Below are 24,868 nucleotides of genomic sequence, written 5' to 3'. Positions count from 1 at the left end.
CATACATATGAAAAATATGATCAAAAATTAAAGGGAGAAAGAATGAAAGAAAAGGGAAAAGGTTAATTTCATCAAGAAATAAAGTTAGTGGCAGCTTTGGTTTAAAACAAAGAGATTTATTTATTCATTAGCCCAAGAAAACTTTTATTGATGATGATGAAGATGGCAGCAGCCAGCATTTATAAAGCATCATGTACTTTACATACACTGAGTATTTGATCTTCATAAAAGCCCTGTGAGACAGATAATATTATTCCTGTTTTACAGATGAAGAAACTGACACTCATAAAGATTAAGTAACTTGCCCAAGGTTAGACCACTACTAAATTGCAGAGCATATATAATATACCAGTCAATTCGACACTTAACCATTAAGTTTATGTTCTTTTCTGTTGAAAATGTGTGAAATGAAATGATTCTTTGCAAACACTGTAATAAATTAATAAATTATATATGTTAAGATCCAATTCAATTGCCTAAAATTCTGTAGACATGTAACCTGAGCTAGGCACTGATGCCAGTTCTTATGGAAGACAGAAATGTACAAGACATAATAAACAGTGAAAGTGCTAACAAAGAAGTAATAATATACACATCCTTCAATGCCCATTATAAATAATAACATTTCTTCCATTCTTCTCTGATCACATACAGCCACAGTAATCTCTTCTCCTTCAGATCTTCCTACCTCATTCTCACCTCTATTTCATTTGTCTTAAAATGAGACAGTCTCATTTATTTAAGGAAAAAAAGTCACTCCCCCGTCTCTCTCTCTCTTAAAGATACTCAATTGTAGTAAAAAATATATAAAAATAGCATTCAATGACAACTGAAATACACATTTCTCAATATGCTGTAGTAAAAACTATTCCATAGCAACTCTTTGACCTTTGAAAACATGTTCAAGTTTTCTTACATTAATACTAAAGAAGAAATCACCATGCAGTTTAAAACTAATCCAAAATTCTATTTTGTAATAGCTGAGATTTAAATACACACACAGACATACTATACATACACAAACAGAACTCAGGTCACCTTCATATTTCAGGCATTGGCTGGACAACATTATTCCCTTTGCCATATGTATGCAGCTTAAAACACAAAACACCCAGAAACATCCACAATTATCTAAAACATTAAAATCATAATTTTATATGACTACTACCAATTTTTTCCCTTGCAGAATTTAAAAGAAGACATTATAACATATTCTTGCAAGAAAAGTACCTTGTAAGACAACCTGTTTTTTCAAATAAATAACAAAGTGATATGTAAATCTGACATCAAAACTTGTCACAAAGATCTGTCATTTTGTGAATCTTTCTTTAATTTTAATTAAATTATGTTTAAATCTTCAATTCAGAGAACAAAGACCTTGCTAACAATAAAGTACAAGACCTAGTAAACAAAATACATCCTTTCAATGGGATACCCTTTCTTACCTTCGAATCCTCATTGCTCACTCCTAGCTGTAACACAGCTTGAGGAGATTTTAGTTTTGCTTGGGCAGAGTGAGCCATCTGAAGGTTAAGCTGCCATCCAACCGTCTCCAGCTACAAAAGACAAGCACAGATTGGAATCAGATGGTACAGAAGGAAGAAAACAGTCAACTTTAAGCAAATCTCCAATCGGCAGGAATGAACATGGAGAGCCTGGACTTTGTGGAAAGTCAGTTCCAGGGCTCCTTTAACCTGCACACTCTGTACACTCTCCCTTTGGGCTCATTAGATTGGCCACGTGCCATGCCTGTCAAATTCAACAGTAAAACTGGTCTTTAAATACACTCTGTTCTAAAAATAAAAGTTCTGAGACTAAGCGATGAACTACACTAAAGGAGTCAATGGTTTATAAATAGTAAATTACTCTTTTAAAACAGTATATTTTAGGGAATTCCCTGGCCGTCCAGTGGTTAGGACTCCGCGCTCTCACTGCCGAGGGCCAGGTTGATCCCTCCCTGGTCAGGGAACTAGGATCCCACAAGCCATGCGGTGCAGCCAAAAAAAACAAAAACAAAAACCAGTATATTTTAAAGCCAATGTTTTTTAAATAGCTATAAATTTTAACCAGTAAATAGCATATACTGGTGATAAGTACTTTAATGACCTCCTATTATCTTTCAAAACTCTTTGCAGTAAGTAGAACACGGTAGAACTTTTTTTTTTTTTTAAAGGGAAATTGAAGTGCCCAGATGGTAAGAGGTTCACACATTTAGACACAGTTAGTGAGACTGGAATAGAGCCAGGCAAAGAATTGATATCTACTAGTGAGCAGGTGTTATCATGCTTTCCAAAGTATTCTAACTTACTATGGTTCCCAGTTATGACAGAAACTAATTAGAATACTTTCTTTGAATTTATTAATTAACAACAGCAAAATTGAATCAGGAAGGCAAAAACAGTAAAGACAGACTAAAACAGCTTAAGTTTCAAAATATTAAGCAGCATAAATGTGGCTTTACTGAACAGGACAGATTATTGGTTTCTCCAACCTCAAAACTATGAAGTTTTAAATCTAATTTCCAATAAATCTAAAGTATCAATATTTAGGGAAGTTTTGTGACATGTAATTGTCATATACCTCTGACAACATGACTCTAGTAATTGATTTAGTAAAACTACCTTAGCTACACTGGTAAGAATGGCAGCCTCACAACAATTTTTACTTAACTGGAATACTAATTGCTAACTTGAAAGACTGTTCAACAGCTAGAATCACAGCAGTGACTCAAAGCCAAACTGGAAAGAGAGCAATGAAAGTATTATCTATTCGAGAGAGGATGTGATGAGAAAATAAAGATACAATTCTGTACTTTCTGGCACTGAACCTTTTAGAGGTTATGGGTAAAAAGGGGGAAGATGTTGCAAAGACATAATCCATAATACCACAAGTAAAAAAATCAATTTAATGGTACATGTTAAGTAAGGATGCGTAATGTACTGATCTTTAACACTGATTGCAGTAGTAACATAGTCTCTAATAGCAGCCCACTACTTTTTCAACAGTCACATGCAGTAGACCCTCCAATATAACAGGAAAGAACATGTCATAACTACTCTCATATATCCAAGCATTTTGACACACATCACCGTCTTAATTGAAAAGCACCCTCTAGGTATTTGTATGGACATGTAAGACACTGTTTTGATCTCATTTAACTAATCCTATCCCTGTCCTTTAAGTACTTAAGATAAATGACAAAGATAAATATTAAGTGAATAAATTAAAATATGGTCCCACTAGGTCAGACCTCTGCATAAATTAATGTATGCTCAGTCACTGCACAGAGGTGGAATGGGAGAATTGAGATCACTAACTTAAAGCTTATGCTTTAGTTCATGCTTACGCTGTCACTCACTAGCTAGGTGACCCTGATAGTTAAGTCACAATCTTTCAAGGTCTCAATTTCCTCATAAAAAATGGAAATAAATCTACGTGAATTATCTACTTTTCTGAGTTATTGGTAATATCAAATAAGAAAATGCATATTCAAATTGTTTTGGAAACTACAAAGCATTATAAATATAAGGCATTTGGGTCGCCTAATGTTTCCTACAGTATTTTTTTTTTTAATAGCTACTTTATTTATTTATTTATTTATTTACTTATTTATTTTTAGCTGTGTTGGGTCTTCGTTTCGTGCGAGGGCTTTCTCTAGTTGCGGCAAGCGGGGGCCACTCTTCATCGCGGTGCGCGGGCCTCTCACTATCGCGGCCTCTCCCGTTGCGGAGCACAGGCTCCAGACACGCGGGCTCAGTAGCTGTGGCTCACGGGCCCAGTTGCTCCGCGGCATGTGGGATCTTCCCAGACCAGGGCTCGAACCCGTGTCCCCTGCATTAGCAGGCAGATTCTCAACCACTGCACCACCAGGGAAGCCCTCTTTTTTTAATAGTATCTTTTAAATATAGTTGGCACTCTATATCTATCTGTTGAATTGAAACAAATCAAAAAATACAAGGAAAGGTAAATTTTTAAAACCATCATAACTAAAAAGAGTTCGTTGGTTGATGTTCTTAAATTCTAGAGCCTCTTCTATTGAATTTTGTGATTTAAAAATATTTGTCCCATGCCCACATGAAAGAGTAATATAAAAATTAAAAATAAAAAATCGCTAAACCCATATGTAGGTATACGCACATACACACACCCACACATAAAATTTCACAGAAAAAGATCAGTATTCAGAAAACTTAAATGAAGAGGGAATATAGGATAACTAGAATTATTTTTAAAAATACTTTACAGTTACACAGAGTAGTAAGAAAAACAAAACTAACAAAATATTTACAGTGAAACTAGGAGACAATACCAACACTCCTTGAGATAGGTACTCTTATTATCCCCATTCTAGAGATTAAATATGAAAAATGTAAACAACTGGTGAATAGGAGTAAAGACTATATGAAGATTCCTTATGCTATTATTCCCACTTTTCTCTAAGTTTGAAATTATATCAAAATCAAAAGTTACAGAAATTGATGCAAGTAAAAATCATCAATGGATACTAAATTTAAGTGGAGAAAGTTCGATTTGAAATGAACAGTGAATGAATGAATTGGAAACATTCTATGTACCAGTGAACAATAGAGGCACTGATAATTATACCTCAAATTTTCACCTTTTTCCTTTGGAAAGAAAATGCTGTAGAAGAAATGAAGAAGGTATTTATAATCTGCTCAAATAGGTTCATTAATCAAATCAGCAAAAATTTCAACAGGCTGTCATTTGGATGCCCTCCGGGAGATGCCAAATTTTATTCCCCATTTTTAAGCTGGCAGTGCCCAATTTACAAAATCAGATTCTAAAAAAGCTATTTGTTTGGGACTTAGAACAAATCTGCAAATATAATAAAATTATAAATGGTGATTAAATTACCAAGTAATTTAACAGAAGGAATGCAAGTGGTTCCCTACTTTTGTCCTAACTAGAGGAATATCTAAAACTCAAAAAATAATAAATTCCAGTCCTAAATGGCTAAAAATAATACCTTGGCACTAAGAAAAATCTTCAATTTCCGGCATTTTATATATGTGGTTTTCTTAACTATTATATACAGTAGATATCAGCCTTAACTCAACAAGCATATAATTTGAGAAAAAGCCTGTTGCTTTCAGGACACTAATGATTCCCATCTTTACGTAAATACCACAAGTTGTATGCTGATGAAACCTACACTTCTTATCAGTAGAATCAGACTTTCATCCTAGTCTTCTACCCATTTTTAAATAATAATGGCACAATGATATAAAGACTGGCCTCTGCAAATGAAAAAAACAAAAACAAACAAACAAACAAAAACAAGTTTACCATTAACTGAGATGAGAAAACTACAGGAACAGTTTCAAGAGGAATGATCCAAAGATCAGTTTATTTTTTTAATGTTAAGCTTGAGATGCCTATTCTATATCCAATGAAACTATCAAGTAGGCTAGAGAAAAAATGTTTTATTAGAAAATAGTTTTTAAACCCAGAAGCCTAGATGTGATTGCCAGGGAAGTAGAAAAGAAAAAGAAGAGGATCAGGGACTGACTCTTGGCACAATACAAAATTTAGAGGTTATGGAAATGAGAAGAAAGTAGCAAATATGACTGACTAAAAGAAGCAGCCAGAAAGGAGAAAAACCAGAAGAGCATGGACCTGACTTTTATACCATCATAGATGCTGGGGACATAGAAATCAATAAACTTACAACCTCTGTCCCAAGAGCTTCAAGTCTAGCGATGAAGACAAACATATACAAAAGTAATTTTGATATAACACATATATAGAAAATCCTAAGTAACTGCAAAAAAAGCTACTAAAACTAATGGCCAATTTTAAGAAAGTTATGGCAAAAGATTAATATGAAACATCAATAGTTTTCAATATACTGGAAACAAACAATTGGAAAATATTAAAAATGTAATTCCATTTATAGTAGCAACCAAAATCATGCAAATACACAGTCTTAGTCTGTTCAGGCCACTAAGACAAAATACCACAGACTGCACAGCTTAATAATAACAACATTTATTTCTCACAGTTGTGGAGACTGGAAGTCTGAGATAAGGGTGCCAGCAAGGTTGAGTGAGGGCCCTCTTTCCGACTGCAGACTTCTTGTATCCTCACGTGGCAGAAGGAGGCAAGGGAGTTCTCTATGGCCTCTTTATAAGGGCACTAATCCCATTCATTAGGGTTTTTTCCTTATTACCTAATCACCCCCTAAAGGTCCTACCTCCTAATATCATCACCATGGGGGTGAGGTTTCAACATACAAATCTTGAAGAGACACAAACATTCAGTCTATAGCATAAGGATAACAAAATTTGTGCAAATCCTGGTCACTGGAAAAACTACAAACATTACTGGAATAAATTAAAGAAGATATCAATAAATGGAGAGATATACCATGCTCTAGAATTTAAAGATTCAATATTATTAAGATGTCAGTTCTTCCAAAAATGATCTATAGAATTTAGGACAATCTAATTAAATCCCCAGCAGGAATTTTTTAACAGAAACTGACAAGTTGATTCTAAAATTTAAATGGAAAGGCAAATGACCTAAAAGTGTCAAACCAATTTTTTTAAAGAGTTGGAGGAGCTATATTACCTAACTTGAAGAATATAAAACTACAGCAATAAAGACAATGTGGCATTGGCAAAGGATAGACATAAAGACCCATCAATTGACTTCTAACGAAGGTACCAAGGTAAATTGATGCTGGAACAACTAGATATGTACATGGTAACAAAATAAAAAACAACCTCTACCTAACACCAAACACAAAAATGAACTCAAAATGGATCACAGACCTAAATGTAAGTGCTAAAACCATCAAACTTCCAGAAGAAAACATAAAAGGAAATCTTTGTGATCTTAGGATAGGCAAAGATTTTAGAGAGAGCCATAAAAGTATGAACCATAAAAGAAAACAATTATAAACTAGATTTCATCAAAATAAAAAATTCTCTTCTTTAAAAGTCACCATTAAGAAAAAGGCAAGGGCTTCCCTGGTGGCGCAGTGGTTGGGAGTCTGCCTGCCGGTGCAGGGGACACGGGTTCGAGCCCTGGTCTGGGAGGATCCCACATGCCGCGGAGCAGCTGGGCCCGTGAGCCACAATTGCTGAGCCTGCGCGTCTGGAGCCTGTGCTCCGCAGCAAGAGAGGCCGCGATGGTGAGAGGCCCGCACACCGCGATGAAGAGTGGTCCCCACTTGCCGCAACTAGAGAAAGCCCTCGCACAGAGGCGAAGACTCAACACAGTCATAAATAAATAAATAAAAGAACGTGAATTTCTTTAAAAAAAAAAAAAAAAGAAAAAGGCAAGCCACGGACTAATAAAATATTCACAATACATATACCTGACAAAGGACTTGTACCCAAACTATATAAAGAATTCTTATCACAATAAGAAAATGAAATCTACCCCACTGTAAAGCAATTATATTCCAATAAAGATGTTAAAAGAAAAATAAATTTAAAAAGAAAATGAAATCTATACAAAAAGGGCGAAGATTGGAACAGATAATTCACAAAAGAAGATAAACAAATGGCCAATAAACACATAAAAAGATATTCAAAATCCTTATGTTCAACATCCTTATACCCATTAGAACGGCTAAAACTTTAAAGAATGGCAGCACCAAGTGTTGGCCAGGATATGAAGAAACTGCTGGTTGGAAGGTAAAATAGTATAACCACTTTGGAAAACTGTTTGGCAGTTTCTCATATAGTTAAATATACACTGACCCTACAACCCAGTCAATCCACCCCTAAGAAGTTACTCAAGAGAAATGAAAATATATGTCCATAAAAAGATGTGTACATGAATGCTAACAGATTTATTCAAAATTGCCCAAAGCTGGAAAGAGCCCCACTATCCATCAACAAGTGAATGGATAAACAAACTGTGACACATCCGTATGATAGAATACCACCCCGCAATAAAAAAGAATACCAACCCACAATAAAAAACAATTAAACAACATGGATGAACCTCAAAATCATACTCAGTGGAAGAAGCCAGAGGAAAGTACATGTGTATGATTCCATTTATATAAAATGCTACTAAACACAATCTATAGTGACACAAAGCAGATCAGTGGTTTCCTGCAGCCAGGGTTTAGGGAGGAAAGAACTGCCAGGGGGCATGAGGAAACTTTTTAGCACGATGAAAATGCTCTGTATTTTGATTATGACCATGATCTCACAGATACAACGCTATCAAAATTCACCAAACAGTGCAATTAAAAGGATACAGATTACACTATGTAAATGATAATTTAATAATGCTATTTTTTAAAAGATACAATATATTAAAGGCTGTAACAGAGGAATGTATAGGTGCGATGAGAGAACATCTTCAACCTCTTTGCCATCCTCTAGTCATGGGCAAGAACAGGAGGCAGTAAGTCTCAAAGGAACAAGCCACACTACTACTTGCCTCCCAGAGAAAGAATTCTATACTGTGACATCTGTAAGTATACGAAGACAAGGTCAGGATCTTGGAGATGACTATTATGCAATACAGTATCCACATTACAAGAGGTATAAATGCTTTATTACAAATATCACAACTTAGGGATACTCTCTAACCTATACCCTCAAGTTTAGATGCCACAAAAGTCAACCTAGTGTCACTGCCAGGGTGGCATGAAACTTAAAATTATACTCCTTGACCCACAGGTTTGGCCAAAATACCTAATTGGTCTTCATATCCAAGTTATAAAGTGATGAGGGAAAACATCAATGAATCATCCTTCAGACTGCTTGCCACCTCTGCATACCATGAATATATGAAGACCATAGTACAAGTTTGAGGACACCGAAATGTCATTCAACCAATGCTCTCACAGTTGGCAACACTCTGAAAAAGTACATCAATTCTATTTAGCAAGTGCACATCTTTGACGACTATGACGTAAGAGTAATTTTGCTAACAGCACAGTTCTTTGGCATTAGTAAAATCTTTATTTAATTTGTTAATGGTCTGGTTTTAGTCAATTATTTATAAAGCAGAGAATACATTTCTATTTCAAATTAGACTGATTAAAGGTCTCTTAGATCTAAAGTTCTTTAAATTGATTGCTGCATCAACAGCTAATGACATCACCTTTTTTCCCTGGAGAATTTCCATTTCAAACTAAAGCAATTCTTATTATACATATTCCCACTTTTAAAGAGGAAAAATGTAAATGACTGAATCTAGTATTCCAGCAAAACTCAAGAGTCGTGAAATAAATGAACCACAAAAGGCTTAAAGTACAACCAAAACGAAAACACAAAAGAACACTAGGAAATACAAAATATAATCCATACCTTCCTCTCTTTACTTTTCTTTCCTCCACCAATGAACACAAATATCCCTCTTTATAAGAAAACCTTATAAACTGAACCTCAAAATAGCACAATTAGTAAAGCAGGGATACTGTGCATTTATTTAATCAACAACTATTTTTTGAGAACCCACTATCTACCAAGGGCCATGTAAAGTAGTGAAAATACAGTAGTGAACAAAACAGACAAAAATTCCTACCCTTGTGGAGTTTATAGTTTAGTAGTAGAGACAGACAATTAAAAAAAATGAACACGTAGAATATATAGAGAGCCAGATAAGAATAATAAGTATTATAGAAAAAAATGAAGTAAGAATGTACCATACAGGTGGAAGCACTTTTCACTATGATGATTACGGCAAGGCTCACTGATACGTGTGATATTTGCGCAAAGAGCTGAAAAAGATAAGGAAGCCAACCAACCACATGAACAACCAAGAGCTTCTGAGGTAAAGAGAATAGAATTATCCAAAGTGAGCCAGGTGGAGGTCAACAAGATAGTGGATCAAAAGGGGTCACTGATCATGTAGGGTCTTAAAGGCAACTGTAAGAACTTTGACTTCCATTATAAACAACACGGAAGGGGCTTCCCTGGTGGCGCAGTGGTTGAGAATCTGCCTGCCAATGCAGGGGACACGGGTTCGAGCCCTGGTCTGGGAAGATCCCACATGCCGCGGAGCAACTGGGCCCGTGAGCCACAACTACTGAGCCTGTGCGTCTGGAGCCTGTGCTCCACAACAAGAGAGGCCGTGATAGTGAGAGGCCCGTGCACCGCGATGAAGAGTGGCCCCTGCTCGCCGCAACTAGAGAAAGCCCTCGCACAGAAACGAAGACCCAACACAGCCAAAAATAAACAAAGAAAGAAAGAAAGAAAGAAAGAATTAAACAACACGGAAAGACTTTGGTGGATCTGGAGCAGAGCTGGGACAGAATAAGACTTACAATTTAAAAGAAGCGGTTTTAGAGTTCCTAATCTGATAATGGTAGGAAGGAGTTTATATCACATCAACTTCCCTTGCAAATAAAAAGTATAACTTCTAAACAAAATATTTTAAAAACAGTGATTTGAAGGCATTGGAGAATGACTAAAAGCAGAAAGAAGTTAAAGGGAAGGGATCCACACAAGGTGACAGATTCATAAAAGAAGGGAACCACACAAGGTGACAGATGCACAATTCTATGACTTTTTACATTTATATGACTTTTTCCCAAACCGTGCAGCACGGACTGACTAAAACTCAAATACAAAGCCTCAGATTTGGCTTAAGGGGTCAGCAATCCCATTGCTAGACATTTACTCAAGGGAAATAAAAACATATGTCCACAAAAAGACTTGTACACAAATGTCAATAGCAGTCTTATTCATAATAGCCAGAAACTGGAAACAACCCAAAAGTCTATCAAGAGGAGTACAGATAAACAAATTGTGTTATTTTCATACAAGGAAATAATACTCAGCAACAAAAGAATTGCTGACACAAGTAACAACATGAATGAATCCCAAAAAACATTGTGTTGAGAGACAGTAGACAGACACATTTATTTGAGTTCATTTATATTCAGTCTAAGAACAGACAAAAAACAACCTACAGTGATGGAAATCTGAGTATGAAGTGGGAGGGAATTAAAACTGGGCACTTTTCAGGTAATGAAAATTTTCTCTATTTTGTTAAGGAGAATGATTAAATGGGTATATATAATTTCTGAAATTCATCAAACTGAACACACTTAAAATCTCTGCATTTTCTTCAGGTAAATTATATTTCAATAAAAAAAGAGTTAATGAATATAGCAGCATTTAAACCTCACAAACATTTACATTCAGTCAATTCCAGCACATGCAAAAACTATGGCTTTCACTTGATTCTTAACATGCCAACAACTAACGTAACAAATGAGGCAGAAATTAGACTTGTATATGGATATAATTATAACAAAATACCTCTCCTATAAATGCAGATGATAATGTTAAGAAGCGTTTAAATCTTGGAAAAGCACTCAGGTATGTATTCATAGTTACGTATTTAGATTTAGCTATATGAAGTGTGCTTTTTCTGTTCTCTTTATAATAAAGCCATTCATCCATCCTTAGAATTCCAAAAGAAATGAAATAAGAATATAAGAGAAAATAATAAAACAGAAGAATACACTAAGTTTTAAAAATGTCAAATCTAAATTTCTTATATTACATATAAAAGACAGATATTTAACAATTAATGAAGCAAACAATTAGTTGTTACACTTAACACTAAAGTAAATCTTATTATAATGGCTTAAAGAGGATTTTTTAAAAAGACTGTTTAGGAACATTATTATCTTAAGAACGTTAGCCGTCCATTTTTAAATGCAGGTTTCTCACGAACATATGAGACATGATGAATTTTCACTACATAATGAAATAATAAATTTGCTATGTAACTGGTAAAATTAAGAACACTCTTAACAGGACGAAATCACAATACACACATTTTGAGCATTCAAAACAAATACAACTGTCACATTTATCTTTAAAATCTCCCTAACAAACATACAAGTGCATTTTAAGAAAAGGAATCAGTAGCCTTTAAAGAGCAGGCGACTCAGAGTGCTAAAGATAAGCCTTACATATATTTCTCATAATCATACCTGTTACTGAGGAATAGGGTGAGCTTCAAATGTAAAAATATTTTAGAAAAAATATCATATAAAAAAACACAATTCTCTTCCTTAAGGTCTCAGAAAAAGAGATGTATCAATATGTCAGTAATATTTAACATGTAAGTTTTTACATTTTTTTTTTTTTTTTTTTTTTATTTATTTTTGGCTGTGCTGGGTCTTCGGTTCGTGCGAGGGCTTTCTCTAGTTGCGGCAAGTGGGGGCCACTCTTCATCGCGGTGCGGGGACCGCTCTTCATCGCGGTGCGCGGGCCTTTCACTATCGCGGCCCCTCCCGTTGCGGGGCACAGGCTCCAGACGCGCAGGCTCAGTAGTTGTGGCTCACGGGCCCAGTTGCTCCGTGGCATGTGGGATCTTCCCAGACCAGGGCTCGAACCCGTGTCCCCTGCATTAGCAGGCAGATTCTCAACCACTGCGCCACCAGGGAAGCCCAGTTTTTACATTTTGTAGAGCAGGAATATACATAAAGGAACTCTAACCAGAATTTTAGGAGTAAAATTAAACACAGTATTCAAGTTCTGTCTGAAAGGGTATTCATAATTTAATAAATGTTGTAACCACACAGGCATTTTAACAAAACTCAAACAGAAAACCCTGTTAGAAGGACACTGCTAACATAGTCAACACTGATAAAAGAGGGAAGACTACCAATTCTAATAAGCAGTGGTAACATTTCAGTGTCCAAAGAGGTTAAGATAAAGTGTATTTAAAAAAAAAAAAAGTGAGACGGGATAAAATTTTTAAATCCCTTCAATCACATCCTGTAAAAAGCTATCCAATCAATTTTCAATCTGCCTCTCACTTATTAGATTGAAGTAATAGAAGATGAAAAGAGGTGTTTTTAAAAACTGAATTAAAAATAAGTTCCTTTTGATTTTTTAACTTGTTATTTAATTGAATCTGGCTCTCTTTGAATTCAGAATTACTTACACAGATGTTCCACTGCAAGCACCACACAGTTTACATGAACCTCTAAATGACTGTAAAACAGTCACTGCAAATACAACTTTTGTTCATTATATGATAAATCACTGTCATATATTTTCGTTACAATTTAAATGACATGCTCTGTTTTCATCCACAGCTATTTTAGTCACCATATCTTTAACAGTCATCAGGGCAAAAAAGGAAGATAACATTATAGCTGCCAGAGGTACCATGACATAAAAGGAACAAGGCTTAATTAAGAGAGAGACCAATCTCGGACTTCCCTGGTGGTGCAGCGGTTGAGAATCCGCCTGCCAATGCAGGGGACACGGGTTCGAGCCCTGGTCTGGGAAGATCCCACATGCCGTGGAGCAACTAAAGCCCGTGTGCCACAACTACTGAGCCTGCGCTCTAGAGCCCATGTGCCACAACTACTGAGCCTGCGTGCTACAACTACTGAAGCCCACGCACCTAGATCCCGTGCTCTGCAATGAGAAGCCACAGCAATGAGAAGCCCACACACTGCAGTGAAGAGTAGCCCCCATTCACCACAACTAGAGAAAGCCTGCACGTAGCAACGAAGACCCAATGCAGCCAAAAATAAATAAATAAAATTGAAAAAAAAAAAAGAGCGAGAGAGCGAGCCCAATCTGATTCCCACCTCACCTTCACCATGGACCACTTGGGTTAACACGGTAAAGGTACACTTTCGAAAGTTTCATTTCTTTTTCAAAGATATAAAACACACACACACGTATACATACACACACACACAAACTATGTAAACCACCCTGCATAATGCCTGACACAGAAAAATTTTGCTGCTAACATTTAGGTGGTAGTATAGCACAGTGGCTTAGGAGTGTAACTACTTTGTCAAATCCCAACTCTACCACTTATATATCCGCGTGACCATGGACCAATTATTTAATCTCTCTAAGCCTCAGTTTAATTTTACATATAAACTAGAACTATTAATGGATTTTACAAGATATAATGCACTTAGTAGAGTTTTTGGCCCACCGTAAACACAAGAAATGTTTGCTATTATTATATGATCTTAATTAGCATTTAAGGTATTAAAAAATGTATTAGCTACCCTCTCATATACTCTATATTGGCAAAAGATAATTTCCTACATTCTTAAGGGACCAATGTTGTAGGGACCAATTAATCATATCCAACTACTTTTTTTGCATATTTTATATGACAACTGATCAAACTACTTCTTAAACAGAAGTTAATGTAATACAACATAAGGAAGAAATATTACTTTTTTTTTTTTTTTTGGCTGCGTTGGGTCCTCACCGCGATGCACGGGTTTTCTCTAGTTGTGGCGAGTGGGGACTACTCTTCGTTCAGTGCACGGGCTTCTCATTGCGGTAGCTTCTCTTGTTGCGGAGCACGGGCTCTAGGCACACGGGCTTCAGTAGTTGTGGCGTGTAGGCTCAGTAGTTGTGGCTCGCAGGCTCTAGAGCACAGGCTCAGTAGCTGTGGTGCATGGGCCTAGATGCTCCACGGCATGTGGGATCCTCCCAGACCAGGGCTTGAACCCGTGTCCCCTGCATTGGCAGGCGGACTCTTAACCACTGCGCCACCAGGGAAGCCCCAGAAATATTACTTTTAAAAAAGCAACAAACTATCATCCAGAAAACAATAAAAAATGACTTACTATTAGAGGTGAAAAAAGAAATATTTTTAACTATACAAGTATACTGTACTTATATAAATGCAAGAAAAAAAAACAGAAGAAAATTATATAAATATAAAAAATAGGCAAATAGTCAAAGGCAAGTGGAGATTTTTTCTTTTTAAATGACGATGGTTAAAAAAATTTTAGGGATAAAAAAATGGAAAACTTAAAATCTGTACAGGTTACAGGAAAAAGCAGAAATTAAAATGAAAAATGAAGCTGTGGTGTGGAGGACACTTGAGAGCTCTTAGAATGTAGAGCTTAAAAAAAAAGAGAGAAATGAAAACAATACAGGGGCATTTTCTGGAAACCCACAGCTAGCATCTTTTTGTTTCTATTTTATACATTAGATCCCCAGAATTTATTCATCTTATAAGTGGAAATTTGTATTCTTTGAACAACATTGCCTCCATTTCCCTACCCCAGCCCCAGCCCCTGGTAACCACCATCCTACTCTCTTTTTTATTTTTTTTGCCATACCACGCAGCATGCAGGATCTTAGCTCCCTGACCAGGGATTGAATCTGTGCCCCTGCCGTGGAAGCGAGGAGTCTTAACCACTGGACCACCAGGGAAGTCCCTAGCATCTTACTTAATGATGAGAGACTGAATGCTTCCTCTCTAAAACTGGGAACAAAGCATGATGTTCAAACTTACCAATCTTATTCAACATCATATTAGAAGTCCTAGTCAGTACAGTAAGGCAGGAGAAACAAAAGCTGAACAAACTGAAAAGGAAGAAATAAAACTATCTCTATATTCATGAACAATCTGACTTTCTACAAAGAAAATCACAAGGAAAACCACCAAAAAAACTGCTATAACTAATTAGTGAGTTTACCAAGGTCTTGAATACAGTATCAACATATAAAAATCAATTGTATTTCTATATACTAGCAATAAACAACTAGAAACCAAAATTTTAAAACCAGTACCATTTACAACAACTACAAAAAAAAAAACTTAGGTTAAGAGTGTTCAAATCTAACAAAATATGCTGAAAAATGAAAAACACTGATATAAGAAATCAAACAAGACCTAAATAAATGGAGATATACTCAATACTGTTAAGAAGTCATTTCTCTACAATGTGAACTATAAATTAAACAAAATCTCAATAAAATTCCAGAGGATTTTTTGCAGATATTAAAAAACCTGGTTTTCAAATTTGTATTAAAAGGTAAAGAAACTAGAATAGCTAAAACAATTATTAAAAAGAACAAAGTCAGGAGATTAACAATACTTGATTTTAAGACTTACTACAAAGCTACAGTAATTAAAGCAGCATGATATTGGCATAAAGATAGACAAATAGATAAATGAAACCAAAAAGAGAGTCCAGAAAGAGATACACAAATATGTGAAACGATTTTTGACAAAGGGGCTAAGGCAATTCAATAACAAAAGGATGTTATCAATAATTATGCTGAAACAAATGAACGTCCATATCAGAAAAAAAAAAAGAACTTGGACCTGTACCTCATGGCTTATATAAAATTAACCCAAACTGGATGTTAGACTTAAATGTAAAACACAAACTATAAAACACTTAGAAGTAAACAAAAGTTTGTGACATTGCATTAAGCTACAAATTCTTAAGATACAAAACCAAAGGCAGTATCAATAAAAGAAAAAAATGATAAATCAAACTTGATCAGATTTTAAAGGTTTTACTTTGCAAAAGACACTGTTAGAAACTAAAACGGAAAGCTACAGACTAAGAGAAAATATCTGCAAATCACATATCTGACAAAGGACTCAAAGATTCACAAAACTCAACAGAAAGAAAACAAACACCTTCTACAAATTGTAACAACCAAAAAACAAAAACAAAAACAAAAACAAAACCCATGCATTTCTATATGCTGGGATTTACACTTGTAATTGTCCTTTATATTTATATTACTATAATTCTTTATCTGTCACAGTGTGGAAATACAGTTAGACAAAAGATCTGAACAGACACTTCACCAAAGGAGACATATGGATGGCAAGTAAGTACATAAAAAGATAATCATCATAATCTGTTATTAGGGAAATGTAAATTAAAAACACAAGATATCATTACAAAACCTAACAGAATAGCTTTAATACAAACAACTGACAATACCAAGTGTTGACAAGGATTTGGAACTACTGGAACACTCATATAATGCTGCTGAAAATGCAAAATAACACCAATCACAAATATTTCCAGAAAATAGAAGAGAGCAGAGCTTTTCAGATATAATAATTTATGCCATACATACATATTGAAAAATATCTTTTGAGTAGTATATCCTATACCTTGTGGGGTGCAAGAATCCTCTGCCTGAATTTTTCAATTGTTTCTTGACCCATAGAAGACCAAGCATTGACAAATGCTTCTGCTTTGTCTTGTCTAAGATGAATGTTCTCTAACTGCTGCTGCAAAGCTGCTGGCTTCACATTGTAATATACTGCCTATTAAAGAGGAAAAAAAAAATTACATATATCCCAAATGTTCATACAGAGACCTTGAACTGTAATCAAATACAACATTATTTTAAATGATTTAAATTTTAAAAATTTCATATTTCTGTTGCAGAGACTTTTTTATTATTTTACAAATAATAATATACTCAACCAAGGGCTGGAAGATTCAGAATTAAATGGCCTAAATTATTCAAGCTAAACTGCTTCATTTTTGCCTGTAGTTTAAGTAATACTAAATCCACTTAACAGAAAAATTTCTTTGCTTTGGCTATGTAAATGGTATCCTAATTAAAAGTTCATTTCCTTATTTCACTTCATTATTTCAAATAAGTACACAGTGGTTTTGTTTCCCAACTATCAAAATTTTTCCAAGAAACACTTTCTCAAAACCACGTTCATCTACCAACTTTCTAGGTAATATATAATAAAAAATTGAAAACTTTTTTCACGGTGATACCTGTTGTTTTTTACATTATTCTGAAAAAACTTTCTCATAAACCCCAGGCTGCTCTGCCCTGTTCAGTTATCCTTTTCTTCTACTGAAGGTTCACCAAGGATAGGAACCATAATCATCTTTATGATCTGTAATCTGTATAAGGCTGCATGTAGTAGATGCCCAGCAGCTTGTCTTCCTAATGGTATGTATTCACTAGAATGCCCAGGAAGCTACAGTATTGTTTACTGTGAAATAAACAAACAACAGGAATTTATTAAGAATCTATTTTTATAGCCACTATGGAGAACAGTATGGAGGTTCCTTAAAAAACTAAAACTAGAACTACCATATGACCCAGCAGTCCCACTACTGGGCATATACCCTGAGAAAACCATAATTCAAACAGAGTCATGTACCACAACAATGTTCATTGCAGCTGTATTTACAGTAGCCAGGACATGGAAGCAACCTAAGTGTCCATCGACAGATGAATGGAGAAAGAAGATGTGGCACATATATACAATGGAATATTACTCAGCCATAAAAAGAAACAAAATTGAGTTATTTGTAGTGAGGTGGATGGACCTAGAGTCTGTCATACAGAGTGAAGTAAGTCAGAAAGAGAAAAACAAATACGGTATGCTAACACTTATATATGGAATCTAAAAAAAAAAAAAAAGGTTCTGATGAACTAGGGGCAGGACAGGAATAAAGACGCAGACATAGAGAATGGACTTGAGGACACGGGGAGGGGGAAGGGTAAGCTGGGACGAAGTGAGAGAGTGGCAATGACAAGTACACACTACCAAATGTAAAATAGCTAGTGGGAAGCAGCCGCATAGCACAGGGAGATCAGCTGGGTGCTTTGTGACCACCTAGAAAGGTGGGATAGGGAAGGTGGGAGGGAGACGCAAGAGGGAGGGGATATGGTGTTATATGTATACATATAGCTGATTCACTTTGTTATACAGCAGAAACTAACACAACATTATAACGCAATTACACTCCAATAAAGATGTTAAAAAAAAGAATTTATTTTTAGCCCAGCAATGTGCTGCACTTACATAAGATGCACAGAAAATGTGATCCTGGCCCCACACAAATTCAAAACCTAGTGAAGGAGACACAACTGACATACATGAAATAATGAAAAGATGAACAATGAGCTCTACCATGATGAGCCAAGCATAAAAGGAACGCAAATAAGGGGAGGATTGCAAGTATAAGGGGTCAAGGCTGCAGTGGGAGGAGACGTGATTTGAACAGAACAATGAACTTAAACAATGAACTGAATTTAGATATAAAGAAGGGATGCAGAAGAACAGCTCAGTAGGAAGAAATAGTATGACAAAAGGTCCTTTGACAAATATTTCTTATCTAAATATTTTATTTATCAACCTAGTCAAATAAATCCTCCAAAATCATTTATTAAATTTCTTAAATAAAATGTGTTCATTTTTCCAAATCATTTTTCCAAATTATTATACCAAGTAACAATAAATTTGAATCTTTTTTAACTGTCTCAAGTCAATGAAGTCTTGATTCATACTGTCAAATACTTTACTCAGGCTGCTCAACACTAAGACTGTTTTAGCAGAACGCAATACCACGGAAAAAAAATCACACATTCAAAATATTTTTACTACATCAAAATTTTTTGATAAAACATATTCACAGCTTCCATCTGTATACTTGAGAAAAATAAGATAAAATGTTATAGATATCACAGCAATGCAAACATGTAGTAAACAAACCATGGTTAGGAAGTTTGGGGCAATAAAAATACCTGTTCTAAAATAAAAGATATTGTTTCAAGAACTAGGTGAAGATCTTGTCTCTCCAGAGAAAATGCAGCTTGAAGTTTTTCTTCCTCTTCTTCACTGAAACTATTCTCAGCCTACAACACAGAAAGCAATCTATTAGCATACACTCAGGTATTCAAAACTCAGATACTCAACAGAAGATTCATTTATTCATACGACAATGAGAACTTGAAAGAAAGAAAGTAAATCCATCCTTGAAAGAAACTGATGTGTCTGTAAATTTCAATATCTTAAAATCATAGTACAGTTCATTATCTGGCTCTTGCCAAATAAATTTCATTAAAAAAGCCCCAGTATTTTCAATTCTATGATTTATAGGGGGTGGAAAATAATGGTAAATAACATAAACGATGGACATTTAACATATACACTAATATGTATAAAATGGATAACTAAAAACAACCTGCTGTATAAAAAAATATTTTTTAAGAAATGGACATTTAGGACTTCCCTGGTGGCACAGTGACTGAGAGCCTGCCTGCCAATGCAGTGGACGTGGGTTCGAGCCCTGGTCCGGGTAGATCCCACATGCCGTGGAGCAGCTGGGCCTGTGCACCACAGCTGCTGAGCCTGCGCTCTGGAGCCTGCGAGCCACAACTACTGAGCCCACGTGCCACAACTACGGAAACCCGCGTGCCTAGAGCCCATGCTCCGCAACAAGAGAAGTCACCGCAATGAGAAGCCCGTGCACCACAACAAAGAGTAGCCCCCACTCACTGCAACTAGAGAAAGCCCGCGAGCAGCAATGACGACCCAGTGCAGCCAAAAATAAAAATAAATAAAATAAATAAATTTATTTTTAAAAAAAAAAGGACATTTAGAAAAAACAATACTACAAGGTAAAACCCCAAAATGTTAACAATAATTAATAGTAATTTCCATCTTTACTCACAACATTATAATCAACTATATTCCAGTATAAAATAAAAATTAAGAAAGAAAATTAAAAAACATGGGGGGGGGAACACCTTCTCTGTAATAATACTATCCAATTATAATGGGTCCCAGCAACTCTTCTAAGAGCCCAAAGCAAAATCTCCATTTAAGAGAACAGCATTTTAAGATAGAAAATACCTGGGGGCTTCTTTCCTTTGGTAGCTCTTTCTTCCCCCCAACTCACCCCAAAACCTCTGCCAGTATATGACCTTACCTAACCCTAAGCTCCTGTAGGCATTTAATAAGAGGGAGCCAGCCTACCCTGGAAGGATTAAACAGATAAAAACTGTTAACCTTGAGAACCTTTATCTATATCCTCCATTACCTAGCACCAGGATTCCCATCAGATAGAGAGGTGGCAACTAGTTTAACCCTTAGGATTATTTTATTAAAAGTCAATGGGTTGGGCTTCCCTGGTGGCGCAGTGGTTGAGAATTTGCCTGCTAATGCAGGGGACACGGGTTCGAGCCCTGGTCTGGGAAGATCCCACATGCCGTGGAGCAACTAGGCCTGTAAGCCACAACTACTGAGCCTGCGTGTCCGGAGCCTGTGCTCCGCAACAAGACAGGCCACGATAGTGAGAGGCCCGCGCACCGCAATGAAGAGTGGCCCCCACTTGCCGCAACTACAGAAAGCCCTCGCACAGAAACGAAGACCCAACACAGCCAAAAATTAATTAATTAATTAATTAATTTAAAAAAAAGTCAATGGGTTATGGGATGCAGCAAAAGCAATTCTTAGAGGGAAATTTACAGTGATACAGGCCTTCTTTAAGGAACAAAAAAAATCTCAAACAATCTAACCCACCACCTAAAAGAATTAGAAAAAGAAAAACAAACAAAACCTGAAGTCAGAAGAAGGAAGGAGCTAATAAAGGTCAGAGAGGAAATAAATAAAATAAAGATTAAAAAAACAATAGAAAAAAAAATCAATAAAACCAAGAGCTGGTTCTTTGAAAGGGTAAACAAAATTGACAAACCTCTGGCCAGGCTCACCAAGAAGAAAAGAGAGAAGACCCAAATAAACAAAATATGAAATGAAAGAGGAGAAATCACAACTGATACTGCAGAAGTCCAAAAAAATATATATATATCTCTATATAAATATATATATATATATACACACACACATATATATATTTGCTGAGTACTTATTATGTGCTACATAGACAGTTTATGTCCTCAGGAGTACTATCCTCTAGTTAGAAAGACAAATTAAAAACAAATAATTGTTCAAATAACTTCCCTTTCTAATGAGTTTTGCAAAAGTACGGGTTATTATAAGAGCATATATAAAGTGAGAAATTAAGTCTTTTTGATAATTTTAATATTTTCCAAAACTTACACATTACACACATTACTTTTATAAGCAATATATGAAAGAAAGAAGTTAGCCATCTGAGTATAACTTCTGGCTAGTCTCCTTTCTTTCATTTCCAAAACAATCTCCTTGATCTAAAAACTGTTTTTCAAGTATGAAAAATATACACTATTAGAACTGCTTTCAAATAAAAATACTTTATCTACACATACCAAAAACAACTTTCCCTGTTGCTGCCTCTCCCCAACAGCTACATGGAGAAGTTTCAGAAGTCCATGCCTTAACAGCTTAGGATGAGGTACAACCTTACAATTGCTCAAGTGAAGCAGCATTAGAACTCTAAGCTGGCATATTTTTGGTTTGGGGAGGCTAGTCACCAGAACTCCAAGTATCTACTACCTGTTTTATGACTGAGAAAAGCATGAACCCAATTTGTCCAAAATGCCAATCACTTACCTCAAGAGCAATGTTTTGATTTTAAAGTTCTAGAATTTCTGTGACTACCATACACCTTCTTGAAATAATGACCTACAGTACCAGACTTTATCAATATGAGGAAGAGAGTAACAGTATTACCCATGTACAATCAATGAACCACATGTTGCATTAAATTCAATGGATATGTACAATTTAACTTCCAAGTTTGTCAATCTGATTCCTTTAAATATACACCAAACGAGGTATTTTGACAAAATAAAAATAGTGATTGAGCACGTAGAAAAATAAACTTCAGTGTCCCCAGTATGTACAAGAAAGTGAGACTTTTTTTTTTTAAGATTTTTTTTTTTTTTTTGCTGTGGACCATTTTTCAAGTCTTTACTGAATTTGTTACAATACTGCTTCTGCTTTATGTTTTGGTTTTTTGGCCACGAGGCATGTGGGATCTTAGCTCCCCGACCAGGGATCGAACCCGCTTCCCCTGCATTGGAAGGCAGACTCTTAACCACTGGACCGCCAGGGAAGTCCCAAGACTTTTTAAAAAAGAGCAAGAAAAGGGATATTCTCAAGATCTTCAAGGGCATCATATTAATAAAGTGGTTTGGAGTAAAGGGGGACAAGGGAACATGTATCTCCCCCCATCCACTGGTACATGAAACATGCACCCTTAAAATAAGGTGGTGCTTAAAATATGTGAGCAGAACAACAAATGGAGAATAAAATACAGCCATAAAACAAAGTTCCAAATCCATAGTCAATATCTCGCTCCAACAACGACCCTGGGTAGATCAATATTAAATGTAAGTCACTCTATTTGCTTCCAGACAGCAGCAGGTTAACTTCTTCCTAGGTACCAAAAGTAACCCACACATATCTGGGTGTTGAAGAGAAAGTAAAGGAGATATATTCGTTTTTACCCTCTCAATGGGAGAAATTTAAGGCCCACGTTTATAAAATTAGAGAGCAAGTGTCCAAGAAACTTAAATTTTAAATGGAAAATGGATGTTATTTTTTCTATATATTTAAAAAGCATATGCCATAAACATATATACACAGGCAGAAAGGAAAAACAGTATTTAAAAAGAATAACTGCTGTATGGCTTGACATGGAAAGATCTCTGATACAAGTGATAAGTGAAAAAGGTAAACAGTATAATGCCACTTATGAACACATTTATATAAAAACCAAAAATTTCTATTTATATATGCGTGCACATATGTTTGCACATCTGTATTTATTAATACTTGAAAAAAAGACCTGGAAAGATGAAAACCAAATCGACAACAAAGATTACTTCTGGGAGATGTGCTGGTTTTATCATATCTGCAAATTCTTTTAACACTCCTCTGTTCAAAAGATGGAGCCTAATTTCCTCTCCCCTGAATATGAGCCAGACTTACTGACTTACTTCTAACCAGTAGAATATAGTAAAAGTGAAGGTATGTGATATCCAAGCCTAGGTCATAAAAAGGACAGCACCCCCCTCTCTTGGACCGCTCATTCTGGAAGAAGACAACTTCCATGTCAGGAGGAAAGGCCCATGAGACAAGGAACTAACTGGTGGCACCATCTAGCCATGTTAGAAGGAAATCCTCTACCCCAGTCAAAACTTCAGGTACCAGCTGCCCCACCCAACATCTGAGAGCAATTTCATGAGAACCCCAAGCCAGGACCACCCAGCCAAGCCACTGCTAAATTCCTGACTTACAGGAAGCGTGAGAGATAATAAATGTTTACTGTTGGTTTAATCTGCTAACTTTGGGGGAAATTTGCAATTCAGCAATAGATAACTCACACAGGAGAGAATTAAGATGGAGGAAGGGGGAAGAGTTAGCCAAGGGGGGCATTTCAGTTCGTCCATGTTGTTTAAACGTCTTAAAACAAAAACTTCCTCATAAACTATTTGTGAAATTTAAAATGTTACTGAAACACTTCACTTACGCACTCTATTTTGAACTTTAAGGGCACAAAAAAAAACAAATCAAAAAATCCATCCTTCCAACTTTTTCTTTTTTTGAAGAATTTATTTTCTTAACATGCATGATGAGTGAACTCATCTTAATTCCACATACAGTTGAAATCAGGTCACATTCCTCAGAAGGTTATACCGATCTTCTATTCTATGAAGACAGTATGCTATCTAAATAATTATGAAGGCAATTAGGTTTTAAAAACTCAGAGCACGGCTTTAGAGACAAGAGAGGCCTGTGGTCCGGAATCCAAGCTCTGACTCACATACACAGGCATACACACACACCAACACCACAATGGAAGAACACATGGTACTAGCAGTCTGCATATGCCATAATTTAAAATGTATACATATCATTTTAACCTAATAAACTAAGTTGTAAGAAGCCCTCCAGCTTATATTAAGTACAAAATAAATGCATTTTTCAGGGATAAGCTACTCTTTTCTTTTTTTGTCCACATAGGTGAGGCCAATTCTTCTTTGAACAGGACTGTGCTGCACATCGCTAGGACATTTAAAGTCCCGGGGCATGAAATGCCGGCAGCACCCTCCATACATTGTGACAACAACAACAACAAAATCCTCAGGCATTTCTGTAGGCTGGGGTTTACAACTGTGACTGTCCTTTATATTAATATAATGAGACTTCTCTAGCGGTCATAATGAGGAAATAGGGTGGTACCCACAAGTCAATCTATCAAATAAAAGAACTTTTATTTTAAACTTTTAAAAGCAATCTTTCTGAAATGTATGGCACCCATTCTAGACTTCTGTAAACAAAGTATATTGGATTACACTAGATTCTTGCAATAAGTCAGATCATAATTACGAGCATCCAAGTTCCATGCTGCAGTTGGTTTCCTAAAGAACTGCTAAGATACACTGATGATTTTTCACTT

The 24,868-nt window shown here is 35.8% G+C and overlaps 1 protein-coding gene and 2 long non-coding RNA genes across 14 annotated transcripts in view; 2 read left to right on the top strand and 1 right to left on the bottom strand.

Annotated features, from left to right (window-relative positions):
- Nucleotides 1-7,335, top strand: part of LOC309622584 — a 1,043,817-nt gene extending 1,036,482 nt beyond the window's left edge. The window contains exon 2 of the long non-coding RNA XR_014241001.1: nt 6,981-7,335. This is a non-coding gene — a long non-coding RNA (uncharacterized lncRNA). The remainder of the gene's footprint in view (nt 1-6,980) is intronic.
- COMMD10 (COMM domain containing 10) overlaps nt 1-24,868 on the bottom strand; it is a 267,062-nt gene that overhangs the window by 236,678 nt on the left and 5,516 nt on the right. For 11 of the 12 annotated variants that reach the window (XM_082378465.1, XM_082378464.1, XM_082378459.1 and 8 more), the window contains exons 3-5: nt 19,266-19,376; nt 16,876-17,031; nt 1,446-1,556 (exon numbers count right to left, since the gene is read on the bottom strand). In XM_082378465.1, coding sequence (XP_082234591.1) covers nt 1,446-1,556; nt 16,876-17,031; nt 19,266-19,376 — 378 coding nt within the window. Of the gene's footprint in view, nt 1-17; nt 234-1,445; nt 1,557-16,875; nt 17,032-19,265; nt 19,377-24,868 lie in introns of those variants that run through there. The other variant, XM_082378468.1, reaches the window with a different exon arrangement.
- Nucleotides 11,650-16,436, top strand: LOC309622575. The gene is made up of 2 exons (XR_014240992.1): nt 11,650-12,072; nt 12,400-16,436. It is a non-coding gene; the product is annotated as an uncharacterized lncRNA (long non-coding RNA).

Source organism: Balaenoptera borealis (genome assembly GCF_965194805.1).
Source record: "Balaenoptera borealis genome assembly, chromosome: 2".
Lineage (NCBI taxonomy): Eukaryota > Metazoa > Chordata > Mammalia > Artiodactyla > Balaenopteridae > Balaenoptera > Balaenoptera borealis.
The sequence above is the reverse complement of the archived record's forward strand: the minus strand, read 5'-3'. Positions and strand labels throughout refer to the sequence as shown.